The sequence below is a fragment of the Solanum lycopersicum genome, chromosome 8, assembly GCF_036512215.1.
Source record: "Solanum lycopersicum chromosome 8, SLM_r2.1".
Lineage (NCBI taxonomy): Eukaryota > Viridiplantae > Streptophyta > Magnoliopsida > Solanales > Solanaceae > Solanum > Solanum lycopersicum.
The window spans coordinates 38,185,875-38,211,133 of record NC_090807.1 but is presented as its reverse complement, the minus strand read 5'-3'; the positions used below and the strand labels follow the sequence as shown (position 1 = coordinate 38,211,133).

Genomic DNA, 25,259 nt, shown 5'->3' with positions numbered 1-25,259 from the left:
TGTTGTATATTATTATGTGGCGATCTCTCTGAAGCAATGTAGGTGTATTTGGGTTAATTTACAGTTTTTTGATAGGCATGTTTACAAAGGAAACTCTGCCAATTTTTTTCTAGAAAAATAATACCATTTTTATCATCTTAAGTATTTGTCTTCATTTGAGGACAAATGATCCAAAAGGAGGGGGATAATGTAATACCACGTAACTTAAATACATTAGCAACTCATAAACACCAATGTTGATATATGGGAAGTACATCATTGAAAATGGTTAACCATACCATGTAACCCTTATAATTAATCATTTGAAGGGATAAAAAATGCTTTAGGCCAAAGAGATCACTAAAGAAATGATTAAAGTTAAAAGGCTCATTGTGGAGGAATATTATAAATGATCTCATTTCTCTATTGACTTTGAATGAGTATATCTCCTAATATAGAGGGAGTTAGAGGTCCTACAACCTATTAAATCAAAGGTATTTGAGTATAGTTTCTAGAACACTAAACCGCTCATTAAAACAATATTGGAGTAAAAAGTAACGTTCATTCTATAATGGACGCATGCACTGCCCAATAATTGCGTGACATGTGGGGCGTAAGAGAAAGTTAAGCAACCTTATTATTTTTATATAAGAAGTTTGTTATATCCCATACATCCAAGATTTAAGTGTAAAACTGTTTGTTCAAGAATTAAGTATTTTCTTCTCCAAACATCCAAATCTGAAGGTAAGATGGTTTCTTGAATAATTAAGTGTTTTTTCTCCATACACTTATATCTATACTTCGCTAAATTTTTTCTTGAAAGAAAAAGTATTGTTCTTGACGAATACAAAGGGCAGGAGCTTCTTTCTTTGATATATAGTTAGGACTCATCTTCTGTCTCTGTAAAAAGTATTCTAAGGATGCTTTAAGTATAATTTGCGGGAAAGACTCACAGGATGGTGATAGCCAAGGTCGTTGATGTTTTGGTGAGGAGGGAGTTTGTAGAAGGATGTGTTGGGTTGTTGCTTTACCCAAACAAACGGTGAATGGTATTGTATTGGGGCATAATCTGGTTACAATAAAATGGAACGCTAGGTATAGATAACACAACTCTTATAGTTCTTGAAAGTTTTTCGCTCACCAATTATTAGACAAAATGTGTAGGTTTCTAACAATATGTTAGAGTTGGTTATATGAGCTACTATGATTCTAATTTATTGTATTAGTTTTCTACCAATTTCAATTATGAGTTGATAAAGGAATTTGATGTCGTTGATAAAGAACTCGTAGGATGGTGTTATGTTATAGATGAAGTTGTCAAGGAGTTTGACGATGTAAGATAGTTATTCCTGGAGGAAGGTATGCAAAGCTAAAATCTCTTTCCCCCTTAAGGCATGACCTAAAGTTGAATGTTCTTTCAGTAAATGTCATCAAGGATTCTATGATACTTTAAAACAAGTTATCAAATTTACTAAACCTCTCATGTTTGAGTCCTAAACCTATAAAGTTACAATATTCTTTTCTTATCAAGGAAGGAATATGTTTCACCTAACTATATGTGTCTATAATTGAAACTCGTAGAAGTTAGAGGGTGTAGATGTTGCACAAATTTAAAAGCAGTAGTTGGTCACATATTGTGTAAGTGTATAGGTCACAAGATATATGATTCTCAAGCTAAAGAAAGTAATCACAAATTTTATCACGAGCTATATGATTAATGAATTAATCATTTTTAGTATTTGCATGCAGTTGAGATTATAGACGACTCTGTAGTGCGGGGTGGGTAATTTTATGGCTACTATGTGTGACACTATTCTATGCACGGAATTCAATAGAATCAGATGGATTTTCCCATCGTGGATTCACCCTACTAATACAGGCTTGTGGAGAGATTATACAAGATACCCGGGAGCGAACCTTGATAGAACTCCTTATGATTTCACGCGTGGTCGTGAAAGTGGGCTATCGATGCCATTTATATGGTTCACTAACCACTGTCAGTAAGCCATCATGTGATTTCTTGACAGGTAATTTTACAAAGAGAAAAGAAGTTATATAACGAAGTAAAGATATCACTTAGGAAAATTATAGGGATTCTATATATAGATAAATGAATAAGCCATGAAATGTAAGATGAGGACCCTTGAGGTTGGTCACAATTCAAGTTTTTGATTAAGTCTCCTACATACATATGCTCAGATTTGCTTATCTTAATACTTGATTCATTTAGCATTTTTACATGTCTACTTGTTAGTCAGTACTCTTTACATACTAGTACATGTTTTATATGTACTAACGTCCTTATTATTGTGGTGCTTTAATTTATCACTACAGGCTCAGGTACTCAGGACAACAAGTATTTTATTAGACCAAAGACTTCAAGTTTAGCAGTTTTGTATGCTCCAACTCTACCTTGAGCTATCAAATATTTTGAGACTATATTTAGCTATGTATATGCACATATATCTGAATCAGTGGTCCCTTTGCTATCTATGTTTTAGCATGTGTCTTCATATAGGTTTCACTGCTTACGAGTCTACAACTTTGCATTAGATTAGTACAGATAATTAGTATGTCTTGTGTATATCCTTGATGTCCACCACTTTCTAGTTAGGAACGTGACAACCATATTTACTAAAAACATATCTAGAAGGATGCATATTTGAAAACAATATAATTTGAAATTATTATAATGATAATGTCAAGAAAAGATAAAATAAATAAAGTAAATTCTTTAGGCGAGAGTTTCTCTTAATCGACATACACCATGTGAGATAATGATGCACCAACTTACACTCTCAATTTTGGAGGGTTATCCTATACCTTTCTAGGATATAAAACCCGTCTATCTAATATGGATCCACTAATCTCAGCCTCTCTGTGCTAAATAATCAATTAACAAACCGGTGAAACATAATCATATGATGACACCTAATTTTAGAACTTGGGCTATCAAGAACCCTTATTGGCTCAGTTCTAAGTACTACTCCCAAAACATACCATATACTCCCTAACACGAACGGAATCTAGCCCGCGGATGAGACCAGCGTCGTTGACCTCTTAGAAGTCACAAACAAGCCTACTTACGTTATTCTTACCTTACATAGGTTAATTTTTGCAAAAAATTTTAAACTTTTTGTGTCTTAACATACTTATAAAAACATTCTCATAAATACGTAATTGTTCACCATCAACCATCTAACATCAAGAGATAAGGAACTAAAAGAAATTGTTCAATTATTATTAAGTGTATAATTGCCAAAATGGCACCAATACATAGTCTGAATAAAAACAGGAAAGAAAAACTACAGGACATGCTCCGCTAGCTCAACTCTAAAACTAAGCAAGAATATAAAATAGTAGCATCCTTGAAAGCATGAGGACCTACCGAAACCGGATGAATGTTGAACATCCGCATAACTGCAGCGATGATCCTGTAACTCTATCGTCCACCTGTCCCTACACCTAAAATAGTAAAGTTTGTATTGGGTTAGTACACACTTGTATTAAGTATGGGTATATGCAATTACACACCAAGGACATGCATGAGAAAGAATAGCTTTTTCCTAACAACATTATTTTTGGAAGGCAAGTCAGTGGTCTTGCAAAATTGAGATTAGGAAAGTTTCCAAATTTGGATTTGCAAAGTCAGTTACTTTTTAGATTGGAATAGGAAAGTTATACCATGAGAATAATATACATCATCATACTTTTCACATTTTCACACTGCACATAACATTTACACATAGGACATATCATATAGCACACATCACATTTTGCATGTAGCACATAACTTCTTTATTATCATTCATTCATATGCCATGAGACCTTGGAATCATAAACTTAACATCAAGAAATTCCAGAAATGATGGCTCAACAGATGGGGCCTCAACTAGAGATTCTTCATTAGCAAACACAGAGTCCGCTTTGTTCGTTCATATGTACTCCATTTCATTTCATTCATAGTCTAGTGTAAACACCAGCTATACCTAGGATGTAGTTTAAGACTTTCATTAGGTTCGTTGTGCAATGACCAAGAATGACCTAATGTCATTACTTGAATCTAACTCACCTTTTGATTATCCTATCCCTACACCTTTGGTATCATTCAATTTATTTTATGCATCATGTGAGGTTGGCCTTATTAATTCATTGGAAACTTTAGCTTTAACCGACATAGATCATGTGAGCATCATGAAATCCAGTGTCTCCCCCCACTATAAAAGAGGTGGAATCACCGACCAAACTTACCCAAAACATGCTAACTAACATGGAAATTTAACCCCGCCCGATCCTTATTATGGCTGTATAGGTTCAAAGATTAGAAGATGTAAGGAGACCCATACCCAGAAATCCAGACAGTCTCATCTCATGAGAGTTACGTGAACCTTCTCCCTTCCCGAAAGAAGGCACCATCGCTCATAGCTAGCCTATCGGTACTCAGTATTAAGTTCCATTTCATTCATGTCATACGTCATGAAAGCTGGCTTGTAGTATGAGGATATCATAGCTCATTATATTATTCTCATCTAATAATTAGTATTAAGAGTGTTAATCTCAATACTTTCATTAGAGTGTTCATAGAGACTGATCTCTTTATTAACTTTACACTCACATGGGTGAGTACGTTTTGGTAACCATTACTTAGACTCATTTTAGATTGCTCCCATATTTTACATTAGCCTCATATCATGTTGTCACCATATTCATTAACATTAGCTCATTTTATCTTCATAATTACTCACCCTCTTTTTACGTGAATGTTCATTTCATCATATGTCAATGCACTTGGCCATTTAGTGTGTTTCACACTCTTTCTTAACCCCTCTAGGGTTTCATCATTTCATTGTTTTATTTCATCATTTCATTGTTCATTTTTTCATATGCCAATGCACATGGACATTTAGTGTATCTTACATCTTGCTTAACCCTTCTAGAGTTTCATCATTTCATTACATACATCTTAGGTTCACTTATTTTTAATCGTATGCTAGACTTATGGGTATATACATTCAAGCTATGAGGCTTCATTCATAGTTCGTTAAGTTACTCATATCTTACTAAGATTATGTAGTACAAGACTTATGCATATTGTGTGTATTCTAAGATCTCAATTTTTATCTAAGTTGGTGGCATTATTCTTGAACATTTAATTCATGTATGAGTTATTTGTCAATACGGAATTTGGGCAAGGGAACCGAAGTTCGAAACCCTTGGACAATACTTACATTTTTCCTTGACTTTATTTTATGTTTTTCATGACATTGGGACCCTACATATAGCCCCAATATCAATATTCTACCTTTATTTTTTTTCTCCTTGGATTCTCCCCTTATTTGACCGAAGGGTTGTGGGATCGAACCCCTACAACCCCTTTTTATTTTTCATTTAAAATTTGTATTGTCCAATTCACCTTGACCAAGAGGTTGTGGGATCGAACCCCCACAGCCTCTTTTTATTTTAGTCTTCATATCACTGGAATTAGGAGGTTGTGGGTTCGAACCCCCATAGCCTCCTTAATTTATTGTTATTTAATATTTGCATTAGTTATGCATAGGCAGCGAGGTTGTGGGATCAATCCCCCACAACCTCAATTTATTTTCTTATTTAATTCTCCCATTCTCCTTTCCAGCCTTAAGGTCGTGGGTTCTATTCCCACGCCTCACATTTCTTTTCTTTTAATTTCACTTCCCTTCATTTGTTGCATGGAGGTTGTGGGTTTGATCCCCACGCCTCCCATTTTAGTCATTTAAATTGTTACTCTCTCCTTACTCACCTGCACTCTCCATTTCGAATCCCCCCAACCCCTTTTTCCTTTTCCTTTTTTTTCCTACTTGCGAAATTAAGGTATTTTTTACAGGTTAAGTCACATGTTCGAACCCTGGTGGCCTCACTCCTTTAAAAACAATTAAATATCTAGATTTCCCTTCTACACTTTAGCCTAAATGAAGCTTGTAGTTGTTGCTGGAAAATTAGTCATTTTATTAGCTTATCTTCACCAATATTTCTACTTGAAAACTTAGAAAAGTTCATGGATCATTTAATACCTTTTTGGGGTGTATTTCTGCATTCATTTATGCATTCTTAGGTGTAGATTAATTGTTGTTTTAGCTGCACTTTCCACTTAAAATCAGTCACATACACCTTATATGAACATTATGAATTACACATTTTTTGTACTTTAAGTTCAGCCATCAAACTAACCACTTTAAGACTTCAAAACGAATAGTAATAACAACAAACATTTACATATTGCACCACATCATTCTTGGTTGACATCATTGAACATGCTTAAAAATTATTTTTTAAACACAAAAATCACAAAGAACATCATATTTGTCACTTAACTACCAGCAATCATAACAACAACATGAATTCAAACCTAATTTAGATTGGAATCGGAAGGATACTAGAAACAAGGAGTTCAACATTCAAGGGGACAGCCCTAGTTTCATACGTTGACCTTTGTATAAAGAAATTCCTCTTGCGTAAAGGATTTCGAGAGAGAAAACGGATACCTATTCTTGCTGTTGTTCAACACTCCAGTTGTTGTCCAGAATGACTCTCTAAAACTCACACCCAAGCAATGTTTTTAACACAATGTTTTTGACGGAAGGACTCCTATCTTTGCCAAACGTTTTTGGTTATGTCTGAATAAGTTTTTTAACGTGAAATTTCTTGAAGTGCTAAGAAACCTTAGTTGCTGATCAGTTCTTGTATTTTTCTAGTAGAGAGAACGTGAAAGAGTGGAGATAACGTTAGAGAGATGAGTGTGAGAAAGAGTTAAAAGAGGTGAAGTAGTTTTAGACTTAGATAACGACTTAGTCAATTTAGGACTCTCATTACTACATAAAATCTAATTTAATTAATTATACGGGAAAGGACCATTTTACCCTTAAAATTTCAGATTTTAAATAATAAATAAATCACCTTAAGTATTTATCCTATTTATTTTTCGGGTCGTTACATTATCCCACCACCTTAGGAACATTCGTCCCCAAATGACACTACCACTACACATCGTAATGCCAATCATATCATAACATAATCACTATGCACAGTCAAGCAACAGAACTAAAATACGGAGAGATAAGGAAACATAGACTTAAGAGTAGGAAATTCAGCCTCAAGAGCTGAAAATATGAGGGTAGCGGGATCTCATGTCGGCCTCAGCCTCCCACATAGCACCCTCATCAAGATGATTTCTCCACAATACCTTCACTGTGGTAATCTCCTTGTTCCTCAGCCGCTTGACCTTTCTGTCTAAGATCTCAACAGGTACCTCCTCATAAGACAAGTCTTCATCAAACCCCGAAACCTTCCACAGGTAGAATCGATGTTGGATCACCTAGGACCTTCTTTAACATAGAGACATGAAAGACTGGATGGAGAGAAGCTAGCTTCGTAGGCAATGCTAACTCAAAGGCCACCTCACCCACACGATGTAGGATATCATATGGCCCAACATACCTCGGACTCAGCTTCCCTTTTCTACCAAATCTCATCACTCCTTTCAAAGGTGATATCTTCAAGTAAACCTGGTCACCGACCTCAAATTCTAAGGGTTGCTTTCTGTTGTCTGCATACGACTTCTATCGGCTGTAAGCAGTAGCCAAACTGTCCCTAATCACTCTAAACTTCTCTAAAATGATCTTTGTACCCAAAATTGATGACTCTCCAACCTCGAACCACTCAACTAGAGATCTACACCTCCTACCATATAGTGCCTCAAACGATGCCATCCCAATGCTAGAGTGATAGCTATTATTATACGAGAACTCTATCAAACGCAGATGTTCATCCCAACTAACTCTCAAGTCAATCACACACGCTCTCTACATGTCCTCCAATGTGTGAATGGTGCGCTTTGCCTACCCATCATTCTGAATATGAAAGGCAGTAATAAGATTCACCTGCGTGCCCAAGCTTTTCTGGAAAGATCTCCAAAACATTGAAGTAACCTGAGCTCCTCTATCTGAAATGATAGAAAAAGGAATCCATGCCACCTCACAATCTCATCAATATAAAGTCTTGCATAATCCTCGGCTCTGTAGGTAGACTTCACAGGGATAAAGTTAGCAGACTTAGTCAATCTATCCACAACAACCCATATGGAGTCATGTTACTTCTTAGTCCTCGAGAGACCAATCACGTAGTCCATATTAACGGCCTCCAACTTCCAAGTAGGAACCTTAATAATCTGAGTCAGAATACCCGGCTTTAGATGCTCTACCATAACCTGATGACAATTAGGAAACTTAGCCACATATTCTGCAATGTATTTCTTCATGCCATCCAACTAATAGATCTTCTTAAGATCATGATACATTTTGGTGGAACATGGATATATGGAATATCTGGAACCATGAGCGTCTACCACAATTTTGGTCCGTAAATCATCCACATCTGGTACACACAGCCTGTTCTAGTATCTAAGTATGCCATCACCTTCGAAAGTTAAAGACTTATTCATTTTTAAAAACACTGAGTCCTTCAGCTCCATCAACACAGGATCAAGATGCTGACCCTTCCTGACTTCAACTACCAAGGATAATTCAGAACTAGGATGAACTGAAACACCCCCACTAGTAGAGCTAATCAATCGCACAACCAGTCTGGCCAGTTTGTGTACCTTTTTTGCCAACTCCTTCTTCTCGTACTCAATGTTGGATGTACTTCCCATGATCATCTTGCTCAAAGCATCAGCCACAACATTAGCCTTACCAGGATAGTTGTGCACATTCATATCATAATTCTTCAATACCTCCAACCATATCATAATTCTTCAATACCTCCAACCATCTCCGCTGACGTAGATTCAACTCCCTCTATGTGAATATGTAGTGGAGACTCTTATGATATGTGAACATATCCACATGCACTCCATATAGATACTGCCTCCATAGCTTCAGTTAAAACACCATAGGTGCCAACTCCAGATCATGAGTGGGATAATTCTTCTCATGAACCTTGAGCTGTCTGGAAGCATAGGCTATCACCTTACCAGCCTGTATAAGAACACAAACAAAGCAAACCCTAGATGCATCACAATATACAGTGTAATTCTCACCACACTTAGGCAGAGTAATCACCGGGACTAAAGTGACTCTGTCCTTGGGATCTTTGAAACTCTTCTCACAAGTCTCTATCCATTCAAACTTGGCTTTCTTCTTCGTCAAAGTTGTCAATGGGGCAGCAATGGAAGAAAAGCCCTCCACAAACTTGCGGTAGTAACCAGTCAATCCTAGAAAGCTACGGATGTCAGTGGGAGTAAGGGTCTTTGGACAGTTCTTAACAGCTTCAATCTTCCTGGGGTTCATATCTACAGCTTGATCGGACAGAATATGACCCATGAAGGTCACTGATCTCAGCCAGAATTCACACTTGTTGAATTTGACATATGTTGTCTAAGTACCTGCAAGGTTAGCCTCAAATGTTGTTCATGCTCTTCCTTAGTCTTAGAATAGATGAGAATGTCATCAGTTAATACTATGACGAAAGAGTCAAGGTATTCACGGAAGACTCTGTTCATGAGATCCATAAATGTAGCAGGTGAATTAATGACACCAAAGGACATAACCAAGAACTCATAATGACCATAACGGGTACGAAAGGCTGTCTTTGGTACATCTCTATCCCTAACCCTAAGTTGATGACACCCTGAACGAAGATCAATCTTAGAGAAGAAACTAGACCCTTGGAGTTGATCGAACAAATAATCTATTCTTGGAAGTTGATACTTATTCTTTATAGTAACTTGTTTGAGCTACCGACAATCGATACACATTCTATGGGTCCCATCTTTCTTCTTTACAACAAAATTGAAGCGCCCCACGGGGATATGCTCGCCTAAATGAAACCCTTACCAGTGAGATCTTTTAACTGCATCTTCAACTCTTTGAGTTCTGCTGGAGTGATTCTATTAGGAGGAATTGAGATTGGTTTAATATCGGGTTCTAAGTCGATACCAAAGTCAATCTCTCGAAGGGAAGGTCCTCCATGCAAATATTCAGGAAACACAACTAGGAGCTCATTCACTATAGGCACTGAGCCTATGGAAGGAATGTCATGATCTAAATAATTAACACTCACAAGATGACATAGTTACCCCTTGGACATTATTTTATTAGCCCTAAGATTTGAAATCAAGGTATTAGGACGACTCGTATTGTACCCCTTCCAGACTAACTCTTCTTCATTAGGGAAGTGAAATCTCACCACTCGACTACGATAGTCCAAGCAAGCATAACAACTGTGAAGCCTGTCCATGCCGAGACTAATAAAAAAATCATGCATGGGTAATTTAACAAAGTCTGCACACATAGTCCTACCACATACAACTATTGGGAAATCCTTGTAAACACTATCAGTTCTTACACATTCTCCTAAAGGCGTACTAACCACTATAGGATCATGCAGAACTTCAGGTAGTATTTCAAAAGTAAGAGCAAGCAGAGGAGTCACAAAGGAAAGCGTAGATCCTGGAATAACTAGAGCATGAACAAAAGTTTGAGAATACCTGCAGCATACCTGTAACCACATCAGCAGACTTCTCCTGCTCTTCCCTGCTCTTCAGGGAATAGAATTTGTTCCTCTTGGGAGGCTCGGTTGCTGCACTCTATGGGTTAGGACTAGGCTGATCATTACCTCCAGCCTAACCTCTGTTCTGTGGACAGTCTCTGACCACTCCTACCATAACCAAAGCAGCCATTAGTGCCCTCTCTGCACTCTACATTGTGAGCTCGTCAACACATAACACAGTTCTTCTTAGGACGCTGCATGTCACCTTCATTGCCCCTCTTGGGTTCAAGTCTGCCTCCTCTAGGTGTTGTACTTTTCTAAGAGTTAGAATTCCAGAACTCTGTTGCCCCTTCTTGAACCTGGGTTGCTCACGGACACCAAAATTTTTTATGTGGACTCCATGACTGGGACTTGCCTGATCTTGAGGTCTTGGCTTCCTAACATCACGAATACCTCTCTTCTTTCGGTTGTCCTCTACCTGGTGGACATGCACCATCAACCTGGAAAGGTCCATATTATCATGGAGCACCGCAGACCGACACTCCTCCTCCAGGTCTCCATTGATTCCTGTGAGGAACCTGCTCATCTCATCCCTGCTATTCAAAACTATGGAAGTAGCATACCTTGGTAATTTCAACAAAGCTAAGTACTCTCCTCATTCTTGCTAATAAATACTAAGGAAATTAACATACCTTGATAGCTTAACAAACTTCAGGGAATACTCCCTGACAGTCATAGAGCCTTGTTTAAGGTTAATGAACTCCTCAACCTTGCCTTCCCTCATCGCTCAGGGTATGAACATCTCCAGAGATGTTGTCTTGAATAGCTCCCAAGTGAATGGCACTCCATCCCAAAACATGGCTATCATACCACATCTTGCACTAAGTATGTGCAACATCTTTGAGTTGATAGGAATCCAGCTCAGCCTTCTCAATATATGTGGACCCCATAGCCACCAAAATTTTATGTACTTCATCCACAAACTCTTGAGGATCCTCTGATGTCTTAGACCCTGTGAAAATAGGAGGGCTCATCCTCGTGAAGTCTCGCAGCCTGTCAGCCATGCTGTGAACTGGTGGGTTTTCTCTCTGAACATCCTACCGGTTTACTTGGGCAGTTATAGCCTGAGCCTGCATCGTAATGGCATATGCCATCTGATCCATAGATGCCCTCACCTCACCATCAGTTTACCCAGCTAGATCTTGGGGTGGATTCTGATTACCCCTAGCAGTTGCTCCTTCCGTCCTCTTACCCTTAGCTCTCCAAGTGTTCATTCTCTGAATAAACAACAAGGATTGATGTTAGACACACTCATAACACCAAGAACTCAAACATTAGGAAAAGCACTATAAGATTAGAAGAAAGGAAAATTTCCTACGCATCATGCAGTCTCTAATTCAGGATAGTGTTGCACTTCACTACCATGACTTAGAAACTACTCAATGTGGTTGATGTGAACTTATTATCCTCGGAATTTAAACTAGCACTCTAATACAAACTTTGTCACGACTGGAATCTAGACCCCAAGACTAGATCGGCGCCATTGACCTCTCACAGATCGCAGACAAGCCTACTTACGTCATTCTTATGTTACATAGGTTAATTTTTGCAGAAAATTTGATGCTTTTTGTTTCATAACATATTTATAAAAACATTCTCATAAGTACATAATTGTTCACCATCAACCATCTAACATTAAGATATAAGCAACAGAAAGAAATAGTTCAATTCTTATTAAATGTATAATTGCCAAAATGGGACCAATACATAGTCTGAATAAAAATAGGAAAGAAAAACTACTGGAACATGATCCACTAGCTCAAATCTAAAACTAAGCTAGAATATAAAACAGTAGCATCCTCGAAATCATGAGGACCTACCAAAATCGGATGAATATTGAAAGTCCGCATAACTGCATCGATGATCCTGTAACTCTATCATCCACCTGTCCCTGCACCTAAAATAGTAAAGTTTGTATAGGGTTAGTACACACTTGTGCTAAATATGGGTATATGCAATCACACACCAAGGAAATGCATGAGAAAGAATAGCTCTTTCCTAACAACATGATTTTTGCAAGGCAAGTCAGTGGACTTGACAAATTGTGATTACGAAAGTTTCCTAATTTGGATTTGGAAAGTCAGTGAGCTTTACAGATTTGGAATAGGAAAGTTATTCCATGAGAATAATATGCATCATCATACTTTTCACATTTTAACACACATATATCGTATAGCACACATCACATTTTTCATGTAGCACATAACTTCTTCGATATCATTCATTCATATGCCATGAGACCTTGGAATCATGGAGTTAACATCAAGACATCCCAGAAATGATGGCTCAACAGATGGGACCTCAACTAGGGAGTCCCCATTATCAAACACAGAGTGTGCTTTGTTCGTTCATACGTACTTCATTTCCTTTCATTCATAGGCCAGTGTAAACACCAGCTATACCTAGGATGTAGTATAATACTTTCAATAGGTTCGTTGTGCAATGACCAAGAATGACCTAATGTCATTACTTGAATCTAACTCACCTTTTAATTATTATATCCCTACACCTTTGGTATCATTCATTTCATTATATGCATCATTTGAGGCTGGACTCATTAATTTATTGGGAACTTTAACTTTAACCGACATTGATCATGTGAGCATCATGAAATCCAGTGTCTCCCCCACACTGAAAAGATCCTAGCTTACATGGGAATTTAACCCTGCCATATTCCTATATTGGCTTTATAGGTTCGAAGACTAGGTTTTCGTAAGGATACCCATACCCGGCGAGCCAGACAATCTCATCTCATGAGAGTTACGTGAACCTTCGCTCTTTCCGAAAAAAGGCATCACAGCTCATAGCTAACCTATCAGTGCTCAGGATAAAGTTCCATTTCATTCATCTCCAACGTCATAGAAGCTGTCTTCGAGTATCAAGACATCATAGATCATTAGATGATTTCTCATCTCATCATTATTATTATGAGTGTTAAGCTCAGTACTTTCATTGGAGTGTTCATAGAGACTCATCTCTTCATTAACTTTACACTCTCATAGGTGAGTACGTTTTGGTAACAATTACTTAGACTCTTTTGAGATTGAACTCATATTTTACATTAGCCTCATATCATGTTGTCACCACATTAATTAACATTAGCTCATTTGGTCTTCATAATTACTCACCCCCTTTTACGTGAATGTTCATTTCATCATATGAAAATGCACTTGGTCATTTAGTGCGTTTCAAACTCTTACTTAACGCTTCTAGGGTTTCGTTATTTCATTGTTTCATTTCATCATTTCATTGTTCATTTTGTCATATGCCAATGCACTAAGACATTTAATGTATCTTACACTCATACTTGACCCTTCTAGATTATCATCATTTCATTACATACATCTTAGGTTTCACTTATTTTTAATTGTATGCTAGACTTATGGGTCTATACATACAAGCCTTGAGGCTTCATTAATAGTTCGTTAAGTGACTCATATCTTCCTAAGATTATGTAGTACAAGACTTATGCATCTTGTGTGTATTCCAAGATCTCGATTTCGATCTAAGTAGGTGACATTATTATTGAACATTTAATGCACGTATGATTTATTTGTCATTACGAAATTTGGGAAAGGGAACTTAAGTTCGAACCCCTTGGACAATACTTACATTTTTCCTTGACTTTATTTTTAGTTGTTCATAACATTGGGACCCTAGATTTAGCCCCAACATCAACATTCTATCTTTTTTTCTCCTTGGATTCTCCTCTTATATGACTGAAGGGTTGTGGTGTCGAACGCCCACCACCCCTTTTTATTTTTCATTTAAAATTTGTATTTTCCTATTCCCCTAGACCAAGAGGTTGTGGGATCGAACCCCCACAACCTCTATTTATTTTAATCTTCATTTTGCTGGAATTGGGAGGTTGTGGGTTCGAACCCCAACATCCTGCTTAATTTATTGTTATTTAACATTTTCCTTAGTTATGCATAGGCAGTGAGCTTGTGGGATCGAGCCCCCACAACCTTAATTCATTTTCTTCTTTAATTCTCCCATTCTCTTTTCCGACCTTAAGGTCGTGGGTTCGATTTCCACGCCTCACATTTGTTTTCTTTTAATTTCACTTTGCTTCTTTTGTTGCCTGGAGGTCGTGGGTTCGATCCCCACGCCTCCCATTTTAGTTATTTAAATTGCTACTCTCTCCTTACTCACCTGCACTCTCCATTTCGAATCCCCCCAACCCCTTTTTCCTTTTCCTTTTTTTCCTACTTGCAAAATTAAGGTATTATACAGGTGGGGTCACAGGTTCAAATTCTGGTGGCCTCACCCCTATAAAAACAATTAAATTTCCATATTTCCCTTCTACACTTTAGCCTAAACAAGGCTTGTAGTTGTCGCTGGAAAATTAGTCATTTTATTAGATTATCTTCACCAATATTTCCACTTGAAAACTTAGAAAAGTTCATGGATCATTTAATACCTTTTTGGGGTGTATTTCATGCACTCGTTTACGTATTCTTAGGTGTAGATTCATTGTTGTTTTAGCTGCACTTTCCACTTAAAATCAATCACATACACCTCATATGAACATTACGAATTACACATTTTATGTACATTAATTTTAGCCATCAAACTAATCACTTTAAGACTTCAAAACGGATAGCAATAACAACAAACATTTACATATTGCACCACGTCATTCTTTGTTGACATCATTGGACATGCTTGCTAATTTTTTTTAAACACAAAGAACACAAAGAACATCATATTTCTCACTTAACTACCAACAATCATACCAAAAACATGATTTCTAACCTAATTTAGATTGAAATCCAAAGGAAAGTAGGGACAAGGAGTTCAACATTCAAGGGGACAGCCCTCTTGGAGAAAGGATTACAAGAGAGAACACCCATACCTTTTCTTGGTGTTGTTCAACACTCCAGTTTTTTTCCAGAATGACTCTCTAAAACTCAAGCCCAAGCCAAGTTTTTAACACAAAGTTTTCGACGGAAGGACTTTTCTCTTTGCCAAACGTTTTTGGTTATATTTGAATAAGCTTTTTAACAAAAAAGTTCTTCAAGTGCTAGGAAATTTTATTTGCTGATCAGCTCTTGTATTTTTCTAGAAGAGAGAACGTGAACGAGTGGAGAAAAGTTGAGAGAGATGAGCGTGAGAAAGAGTTAAAAGAGGTGAAGTAGTTTTAGACTTAGATAATGACTTAGTCAATTTAGGAATCTCCTTACAACATAAAATCTTATTTAATTAATTATACGTGAAAGGACCATTTTGACCTTAAAATTTCTGATTTTAAATAATAAATAAATCACCTTAAGTATTTATCCTATTTATTTTTAGGGTTGTTACACTCCCTCAGTCAGGTATTGTTCGTCATGGTTTCTATTTTTAGAGTCAAATTATAAAAAAATTTGACTAACATTTTAATATGTATTTTTTCATCATATTAATATGCAAAAAATAGGAATATATAGTATTTTTCATATAGTTTTAGAATATCTAATATTTTTTAAAAATATCGAATTACTGTGATCTAATTTTCCTTTGAAAATTAATCAAATTGATTTTTGATAAGCACAACATGACAAACAATTCTGGACACAGGGATTATGTAAATTATAATATTTATTAGCTTATCTAGAAGCTTGTAATGAGTCTTGCTCTAAAATCTTTTTCTATAACATATCTTCGGTGAGACTATGCTCAAATAACATATCCTTCTGCTAGGTTAGAGTGTATCTCGTAAATAATTGATAACTCTTTACACTTAACTTGGATTGAAGCATACTTGATGGCGATGGAAAGAAGACTCATAATTCTTTAGTTTTATAGGTTTTGAGTCACCTAACTTTTCATATTCTAAGAGATGATTTTTTAAGTTGACCCTCATATGGACTTATGAGAAAACTTAAACCCGAGAAATGCTTTGAACTTGTCTTAGCGTTAGAAGTCTCTTATGACCCTAAATAACTTTCAATATCATTTCTACACTTGGTAAAGAATCTTAAAACACATTAGCAAATAGGACATCACCCGATTCAAGCTCATATACTTACGATGAACTATTCAAATATTAAGAGTCGAGTTCAGGTGTTACAATAAGCTACTTCATATCAATCATTGTTTTAATAACATTTCGTTACTTAATTGTTCTAGTGACTTTCAGATGCAGTTTATGGTCTAGTATCCTGTAAAGTTTTTTGTTTTGAATCTCATTTTACTGATTTTTTTCAGTTTCCATGTAGAAAGTGTATAGTTAATAATTTTGGCTTGATAGCAACTTGAAGAGATTGAAAGCATCTTCGGAAATTTTATAGGTCACAACCTCAATTTCATGTTACTTTCCACATAGCTTAAGTACGCCTATTGAAGAAAATACATTAACTCTTTGTTTCCTATATGTCTTTCGTCAGTCCTCTCTCATCATGTTATTAAATTAAGAAGGAATCAGTCTATGTCTTAGATAGAAAGTTGTGATAAACCAAATTGCTACAACTACCATGTGTAATTGAACATTATCATATAGTGTATTTTCTAATTTATCCTAGCCTTATCAAATGGTTGTTCCGTATTTCTACTATCCAACTAGTCACTTGACACAGAGTGTTACTTTCTATGCATCTTTCTCCCTTTACTTTTGATGGGATAAACTTGTACATGAATGTATTATTCATGATAATAATAGAAAATGTGTTTGATAAATTCTTACAATATTAAGAAAAAGTGGGTAGGAATTTATAGAAATGTTTTGGTATTAATTGAAAGATATATGACACTATAATTATTTTTCTAATAGAGTTTGATTTCATATCGTAGTTAAAAACAAATTATTGTGATTAATCATATTTTAGATTAATTTTTTCTCATCCATTTTCTACTAAAACTTGATTTTATGAATCTTACATAAAAACAAGTTGCTATACAATTAATTTTATTGAATAAATTTATAAAAACGATAACTAATCAGTTATAACAAATTAAACACTAAGAAATAAATACATTTTGATGCGTATTACATATAGAATACACATGAAGACATCATTCACAAATTTGAAACAATGTTGAAAGTGATGGAGTTTAACAAACGTGCCATGATTAAAAGTTTCTGGACTATTTAGAAAAGGTATGAAAAGAAATGGAGATGAAGAAAGAAAGAATATAATCGTTAGGGCTCTTAAAGGATTGAAGAAAAACATATATTTTTTTTTAAAAAAATTGTTGCATGTTGTGGATTTTAAATATAGTTTGCTATGTGTATGGCTTCCACAATGTTTGGGGCAATAGAGATTAAAATAATGTCGATAAATTAATAATTGATGTAGAAGCAATAGTAATTAATCCACCTATAATGCTCTTCATGTGTCACGAAAAATGAACATAGAAAATCATTTCTTCTTTATAAAACAAAATTCCATTTCAAATTCCTCCAGATACCTTCCAAAGCTAGTATAGAATAATGGACTTTTAGACCACAATCATCAAATATCTTGTAGAAATTAGAGCTTATATATTTCATAAAGTTGAGCATTTCAATTATATTAGAAAATGACTTGTAATCTTTATTAGGACCGTCTTTCATTGGTTGTCTTCGAGTATCATAATCAAGAAGTGTGATTATGACTTCTTATACTAATTTCTTCAGGTGTAGATCTACTTGATATTAATAGATCGGTAATGGCATTACTAAAATATATAACTCTTCTATATAGTTTATTAAAATTGAGAGCTCATTAGTTTATCCCACATATATCTATATGAAGATTAGTCTCGAATGAAGAGGAGGAATCAGTAATAGACCCAAAACTTTCCAGCTTGGCTCTATATTTGTTCGAATAAATTGCTTAGTCAATCCCACGCGTCTAACAAGAAAATTATGTCATATTGCAACTTTTCAATCCTCCCATTCACTTACCACCCTTCTCCCCCAATTATTCTCATCATATGTCACGACCCAAATCCGGGCCGCGACTGGCACCCACACTTACCCTCCTATGTGAGCGAACCAATCCATCTAAACCTTAATATTTCAATGTAATATCAACATAAAGTAATGCGGAAGACATAAACTCATTAATAAAATCAATAACTATTATTATCCCCAAAATCTGGAAGTCATCATCACAAGAACATCTATAATCAAATTACTATACTAAGAGTATTCTAAGAAGCTAAAAAAACATAAGAAGCCAGTCCATGCCGGAAGTTCAAGGCATCAAGACTTGAAGAAGAAGATCCAGTCCAAGCTAGAAGCATTAGCTCACCCTGAATTTCCGATGTAGTAAGACTGGCTTGAGTTACTGTTGAGCCGAAGATGACGGCACGTTTGCTGCACTCCACAAATAAACAAGAAGAAAACAATAAAAGTAGGGGTCAGTACAAAACACGGGTACTAGGTAGATATCATCGGCCAACTCAAAATAGAAAACCGTATGTATTAAGCAATATCATAAAATCAACTAATATCCTTAGCATGCAGCATATACAGTTACCATAACCTTTGGTTACAACACCAAACACATCAATGAGGACTCACACCTCCTCATCATACTCATTGGGAATTTAGTTCATTAGATTGGATATATTAACATATTTCAAGATTCATTATCTTTATTCCCCTCGTGTCGGTACGTGACACTCCGCTCCTCAATATACTATCGTGGTGTCGGAACGTGACACTCCGATCCTCATTCTATCCTGGCACCGGAACGTGGCACCCGATCCATATTCTATCTTGGTGTCGGAACGTGACACTCCGATCCTCATATACTATCCTGGTACCGGAACGTGGAACCCGATCCATATTCTATCCTGGTGTCGGAACGTGACACCCGATCCATATTCTATCCTGGTACCGGAACGTGGCACCCGATCCACATTCTATCCTGGTGTCGGAACGTGACACCTGATCCATATTCTATCCTGGTACTGGAACATGACACCCGATCCATATTCTATCCTGGTGTCGGAACGTGACACCCGATCCATATTCTATCCTGGTACCGGAACGTGGCACCCGATCCCCTAATCTCACCACTTTCGTTCATCAAGCCTTTTTTTATACCAAGGCATCATCATTAATAAAGTAGATTAGGCTTTCTTTTCAAGATTTGGGATTCAATAGCTTCATCATGCTTATTTATTCACAATTACATAATTACATCATTCATGCAAGCATACAATTAAGCATATAGAAGGTTTACAATACTACTAACACATATCATTCGCTATTAAGAGTTTACTACGAATAGCATGAAAACCATAACCTACCTCCACCGAAGAATTGAAATCAAGCAAGTTAATCATCAAAGCTTGGTGCTTTCCTCTTCGCTCGATCATTTCTCTCTCTCCCTTCTTGTTCTTTCTGTTTTCTTATTCAAACCCTCATTCTTTTACCCAAATTAGTATATAATTAAGAATAAAAGATGGCAATAATATCCCACTAATTAACTTAAGGTTACCTCTTTTAACCCCAAGAATTTGAGTTATTAATATAAACCCACGAAATATATAATTATAGCAGGAATAGTTCAGAACGCCCCTTTAAAACTTCACCAGAAATCCGACTCCAACTGGGATTACGCAAACTGTGACGGCCCGTCGCGCCTGCGACGGTCCGTCCTGTTGCCCGTCACAGAGTTCAGAGACTCAATTTCTCTGAAGAATCTGTGACGGTCCGTCAGACCTGTGACGGTCCGTCCTGCCATTCCGTTACGAAGTTCAGAGAGTCGATTTCAGTACCCAATTTTCAGTTTTTCTAAGTGTTTTGAAACGAAACCCTGTGACGGTCCGTCATGGGGTCCATCGCTTCTGCCAGTTTTTCTAGAATTGAAGTCTGTTGCTCAAAACGACTAAACAGGTCGTTACAATAGATACCAATTTACCCATCGTTCATCCCCGAACGATCACAAGAAGGAAAACAAGGGAGAAAAGGAGTACCTGAATCTGTAAACAGATGGGGGTATCTTTCTTGCATATCTGCTTCCTTCTCCCAAGTGGCTTCTTCAACCGGTAGATTCTTCCATTGCACCTTGATGGATGCAATCTCTTTTGACCTCAACTTGCGAATTTCTCTATCTAGAATAGCAACAGGCTCCTCCTCATAAGACAAGTTCTCATCAAGCAAGACTGAATCCCAACGGATAATGTAGTTTCCATCCCCATGGTATCTTTTCAACATCGACACATGGAATACCGGATGTACTCCGGACAGCCCTAGAGGCAAGGCTAACTCATAAGCCACCTCCCCTACTCGCTTAAGTACTTCAAATGGTCCAATGTACCTTGGACATAGTTTACCCCTTTTTCCAAACCGCATCACCCCTTTCATTGGTGAAACTTTCAACAAGACTTGTTCACCCTCCATGAACTCTAAGTCTCTAACCTTTCGATCTGCATATTCTTTTTGTCTACTTTGCGCCGCTAGAAGCTTTTCTTGAATAGACTTCACTTTTTCCATCGAATTCCTCAAGAGATCAGTACCCCAAGGTCTAACCTCGAACGCATCAAACCAACCAATGGGAGACCTACATCTCCTACCATACAATGCTTCAAATGGAGCCATATCAATGCTTGAGTGATAGCTATTATTGTATGAAAACTCCGCTAAGGGTAGGAAGCTATCCCAATGGCCACCAAACTCTATCACACATGCACGAAGCATATCTTCCAACACTTGAATCGTTCTCTCAGACTGACCATCGGTGTGAGGATGGAACGCAGTACTAAGGTCCAACCTAGTACCTAATTCCGCATGCAATGTTTTCCAAAACGTAGAAGTAAACTGCGTACCTCTATCTGATATGATGGATAGTGGAACCCCATGCAATCGCACCACTTCCGAGATGTAAAGTTTGGCTAACTTCTCTGCATTGTAAGTCACCTTGACCGGAATGAAGTGAGCAGACTTAGTTAACCTATCAACAATTACCCAAATAGAATCAAACTTTCCCAATGTCTTGGGAAGACCAACCACAAAGTCCATTGCAATTCTCTCCCACTTCCATTCAGGAATGGGCATTCTCTGAAGTGTTCCTCCGGGCCTCTGGTGTTCATACTTTACTTGTTGACAGTTTGGACACTTGGCAATAAAGTCAATAATATCACGCTTCATTCCACTCCACCAAAAGTGTTGCTTTAGGTCACGATACATCTTGGTTGCGCCCGGATGTATAGAATACCTTGAACTATGAGCCTCTGTCAGAATAGTGTTGGTCAAACCATCGACGCGGGGTACACATACCATTCCCTTGATCCTCAAAACACCTTCCTCATCAATTTGTGCTTCCTTAGCCTCTCCTCGCAATACCTTATCTTGAATTCTGCGCAGTTTCTCATCATCAGACTGTCTTCCCTTAATCTTGTCAAGAAAGGAAGATCTTGCCTCCACAGAAGCCAACAACCCTCCCTTCTCATTTACTTCTAATCTCATCAAGTCATTATCTAGAGTTTGAACCTCTCTAGCCAGTGGGCGTCTAGAAGCTTGCAAGTGAGCTAGACTTCCCATGCTTCCCGCCTTTCTACTTAAAGCATCCGCTACAACATTCGCCTTCCCCGGATGATACAAAATAGTGATGTCGTAGTCCTTCAGTAGTTCCATCCATCTCCTCTGTCTCAAGTTCAAATCCTTCTGAGTAAAGACATGCTGAAGGCTACGATGATCCGTGTAGACCTCACACTTAACCCCATATAAATAGTGTCTCCATTGTTTTAATGCAAACACTACCGCAGCCAATTCCAAATCATGAGTTGGATAGTTATGTTCATGCACCTTTAATTGCCTTGAAGCATAAGCAATCACACTCTTCTCTTGCATTAGTACTGCGCCCAAACCAAAAGATTACCTGTGATGACGGCATCAGATGCCTCCGCTTCAGACCGCCCAGGGAAAGCGTAACAATGGGCCCTATCGTTTGTCTGTCCATTGCCCCTACCATGTTGTAATGTAGTGGCTCCAGTTTGCCCATCACCTCGGCCGTTTTGGTGACCACCATTTCCTCGACCACCACGTCCTCCAGAATAACGGCCTCTGCCATGACCACCTCTACCTCTAACATTTGAAGGTCTGTAACTCTATTTTGGACAATATCTCTTAATATGTCCAATCTCCCCACATCCATAGCACTCTCTGGGTTCATGCATAGGTCTTTTAGAGAAGTGTTGACCGGTCGGAGGTGGACCCCCAACTACAGTCTGTAGTGACGACTGAATGGGTCGAACTGCGTAACCTCCGAAACCTTGTCCTCTAGAGTAAGAACCATTAAAGTCACCTCCCTTTCGAAACCTTTTTGATGTCGATGTCGAGGTGAAGTCATCGGGCTTCACTCCTTCCACCTCTATCACGAAGTCTACCACTTCTTGGAAGGATTTTGCTGTAGCCGCTACCTGTTAGGCCGAAATCCGCAACTCTGATCTCAACCCCTTCACAAACCGGCGAATCCTCTCTTGTGGACTGAAACAAAGTTGCGTGGCATATCTGGATAGTGCACGGAACTTAGCCTCATATGCATTGACCGACATCCTGCCTTGCTCTAGGCTCAAGAACTCATCCCTTTTCCTATCCCTCAAAGTACGGGGGATATACTTCTCCATAAACAAGCTAGAGAATGAGGCCCAAGTCATAGGTGGTGCCTCTATTGGTTGACACTCAATATGTGACCGCCACCACATTTTGGCGTTCCCTTGAAACTGATAACTCACGAACTCAACACCAAACCATTCTACTATACCCATCTTGTGTAGTAGCTCATGACAGTCAACCAGAAAATCGTAAGCATCCTCAGATTCCGCACCCTTGAAGGCTGGAGGTTTCAATTTCAAGAACTTACTAAAAAGTTCATACTGATCATTTGTCATTATAGGCCCAGTAGTCAGACGTGGAAACGTGCCTATTTCCAATGGAACATCCATGCGGGGAGCCATAGTAGCCGCATGTTGTACCTCCGGAGCCTGAGGTGCTGGTGCACAAAACACTGGGGGTGTGTGGCCCTGACCAGATAACCCGCTAAGATAAGCCAGAACCTGATTGATCATCTCTGGGGTAGGTTGGGGTGGCATTTTCTCATTCTGCACTTGTTCATTTTCCCCATCCTCCCCTTCTCTTATTACCTCCTCAGTCGGTGGAGGAGTCACTGCCCTAGTATCAGATGGACTAGGTGTTCGTCCTCTTCCCCTAGAGGACGTCCTCCCACGACCTCTACCACGGCCCCTTGCCGCTGTTCTTCCTCGAGCCACAGCCCCAGTGGCTGGCTCAGTTGTTTCTTGTCTGGCCGGTGTTGGTGTTGGCGTAGTCGTTGCTCTAGTTCTAACCATCTGCGAAAGAGAGTGAAGATGGTCAGATACGCCTCCACCCGTGTTGTAGCTCGTCGGAGAGCTAGATTTGCCTCAATTTTTTGTCTCCTTCCTTCAGGCGTATCGCCTAGATACCAATTGGACTCAAGTAGTAGCACGAAAGAAAGAATGAAAGAGTGAAATTTTCCTAAAGTCTTTTAGCCTCTCAAGGAAAAGTAAAGGCGTCCCCCTACCGTTCCTTAAGACTCTACTAGACCTGTTCTTGTGTGATGAGACCAACGAACCTAATGCTCTGATACCATATTTGTCACGACCCAAATCCGGGCGGCGACTGGCACCCACACTTACCCTCCTATGTGAGCGAACCAACCCATCTAAACCTTAACATTTCAATGTAATATCAACATAAAGTAATGGGGAAGACTTAAACTAATTAATAAAATCAATAACTATTATTATCCCCAAAATCTAGAAGTCATCATCACAAGAACATCTATAATCAAATTACTAAACTAAGAGTATTTTAAGAAGCTAAAAATACATACGAAGATAGTCCATGCCAGAAGTTCAAGGCATCAAGACTTGAAGAAGAAGATCCAGTCCAAGCTAGAAGCATTAGCTCACCCTGAATTTCCGATGTAGTAAGACTGGCTTGAGTTACTGTTGAGCCGAAGATGACGGCATGTTTGCTGCACTCCACAAATAAACAAGAAGAAAACAATAAAAGTAGGGGTCAGTACAAAACACGGGTACTGAGTAGATATCATCGACCAACTCAAAATAGAAAACCGTATATATTAAAAAATATCATAAAATCAACTAATATCCTTAGCATGCAGCATTTACAGTTACCATAACCCTTGGTTACAACACCAAGCACATCAATGAGGACTCACACCTCTTCATCATACTCATTGGGAATTTAGTTCATTAGATTGGATATATTAACATATTTCAAGATTCATTATCTTTATTCCCCTCGTGTCGGTACGTGACACTCCGCTCCTCAATATACTATCCTGGTGTCGGAACATGACACTCTGATCCTCATTCTATCCTGGTACCAGAACGTGGCACCCGATCCATATTCTATCCTGGTGTCGGAACGTGACACTTCGATCCTCATATACTATCCTGGTACCGGAACATGGCACCCGATCCATATTCTATCCTGGTGTCAGAACGTGACACCCGATCCATATTCTATCCTGGTACCGGAACGTGGCACCCGATCCATATTCTATCCTGGTACCGGAACGTGGCACCGGATCCCCTAATCTCACCACTTTCGTTCATCAAGCCTTCTTTTATACCAAGGCATCATCATTAACAAAGTAGATTAGGGTTTCTTTTCAAGATTTGGGATTCAATAGCTTCATCATGCTTATTTATTCACAATTACATAATCACATCATTCATGCAAGCATACAATTAAGCATATAGAAGGTTTACAA

At 38.0% G+C, this 25,259-nt stretch overlaps 1 protein-coding gene across 1 annotated transcript; it reads right to left on the bottom strand.

The window, feature by feature from the left end:
* Window positions 1–8,891: 8,891 nt before the first annotated feature.
* Window positions 8,892–11,284, bottom strand: LOC138337933 (uncharacterized). The gene is made up of 6 exons (XM_069288378.1): window positions 11,193–11,284; window positions 10,766–11,093; window positions 10,510–10,597; window positions 10,311–10,460; window positions 9,846–10,031; window positions 8,892–9,340 (listed from the first exon to the last, which is right to left on the bottom strand). The coding sequence occupies exons 1-6, from the start codon at window positions 11,282–11,284 to the stop codon at window positions 8,892–8,894; spliced, it is 1,293 nt and encodes a 430-aa protein (XP_069144479.1).
* Between the last annotated feature and the right edge of the window lie 13,975 nt (window positions 11,285–25,259).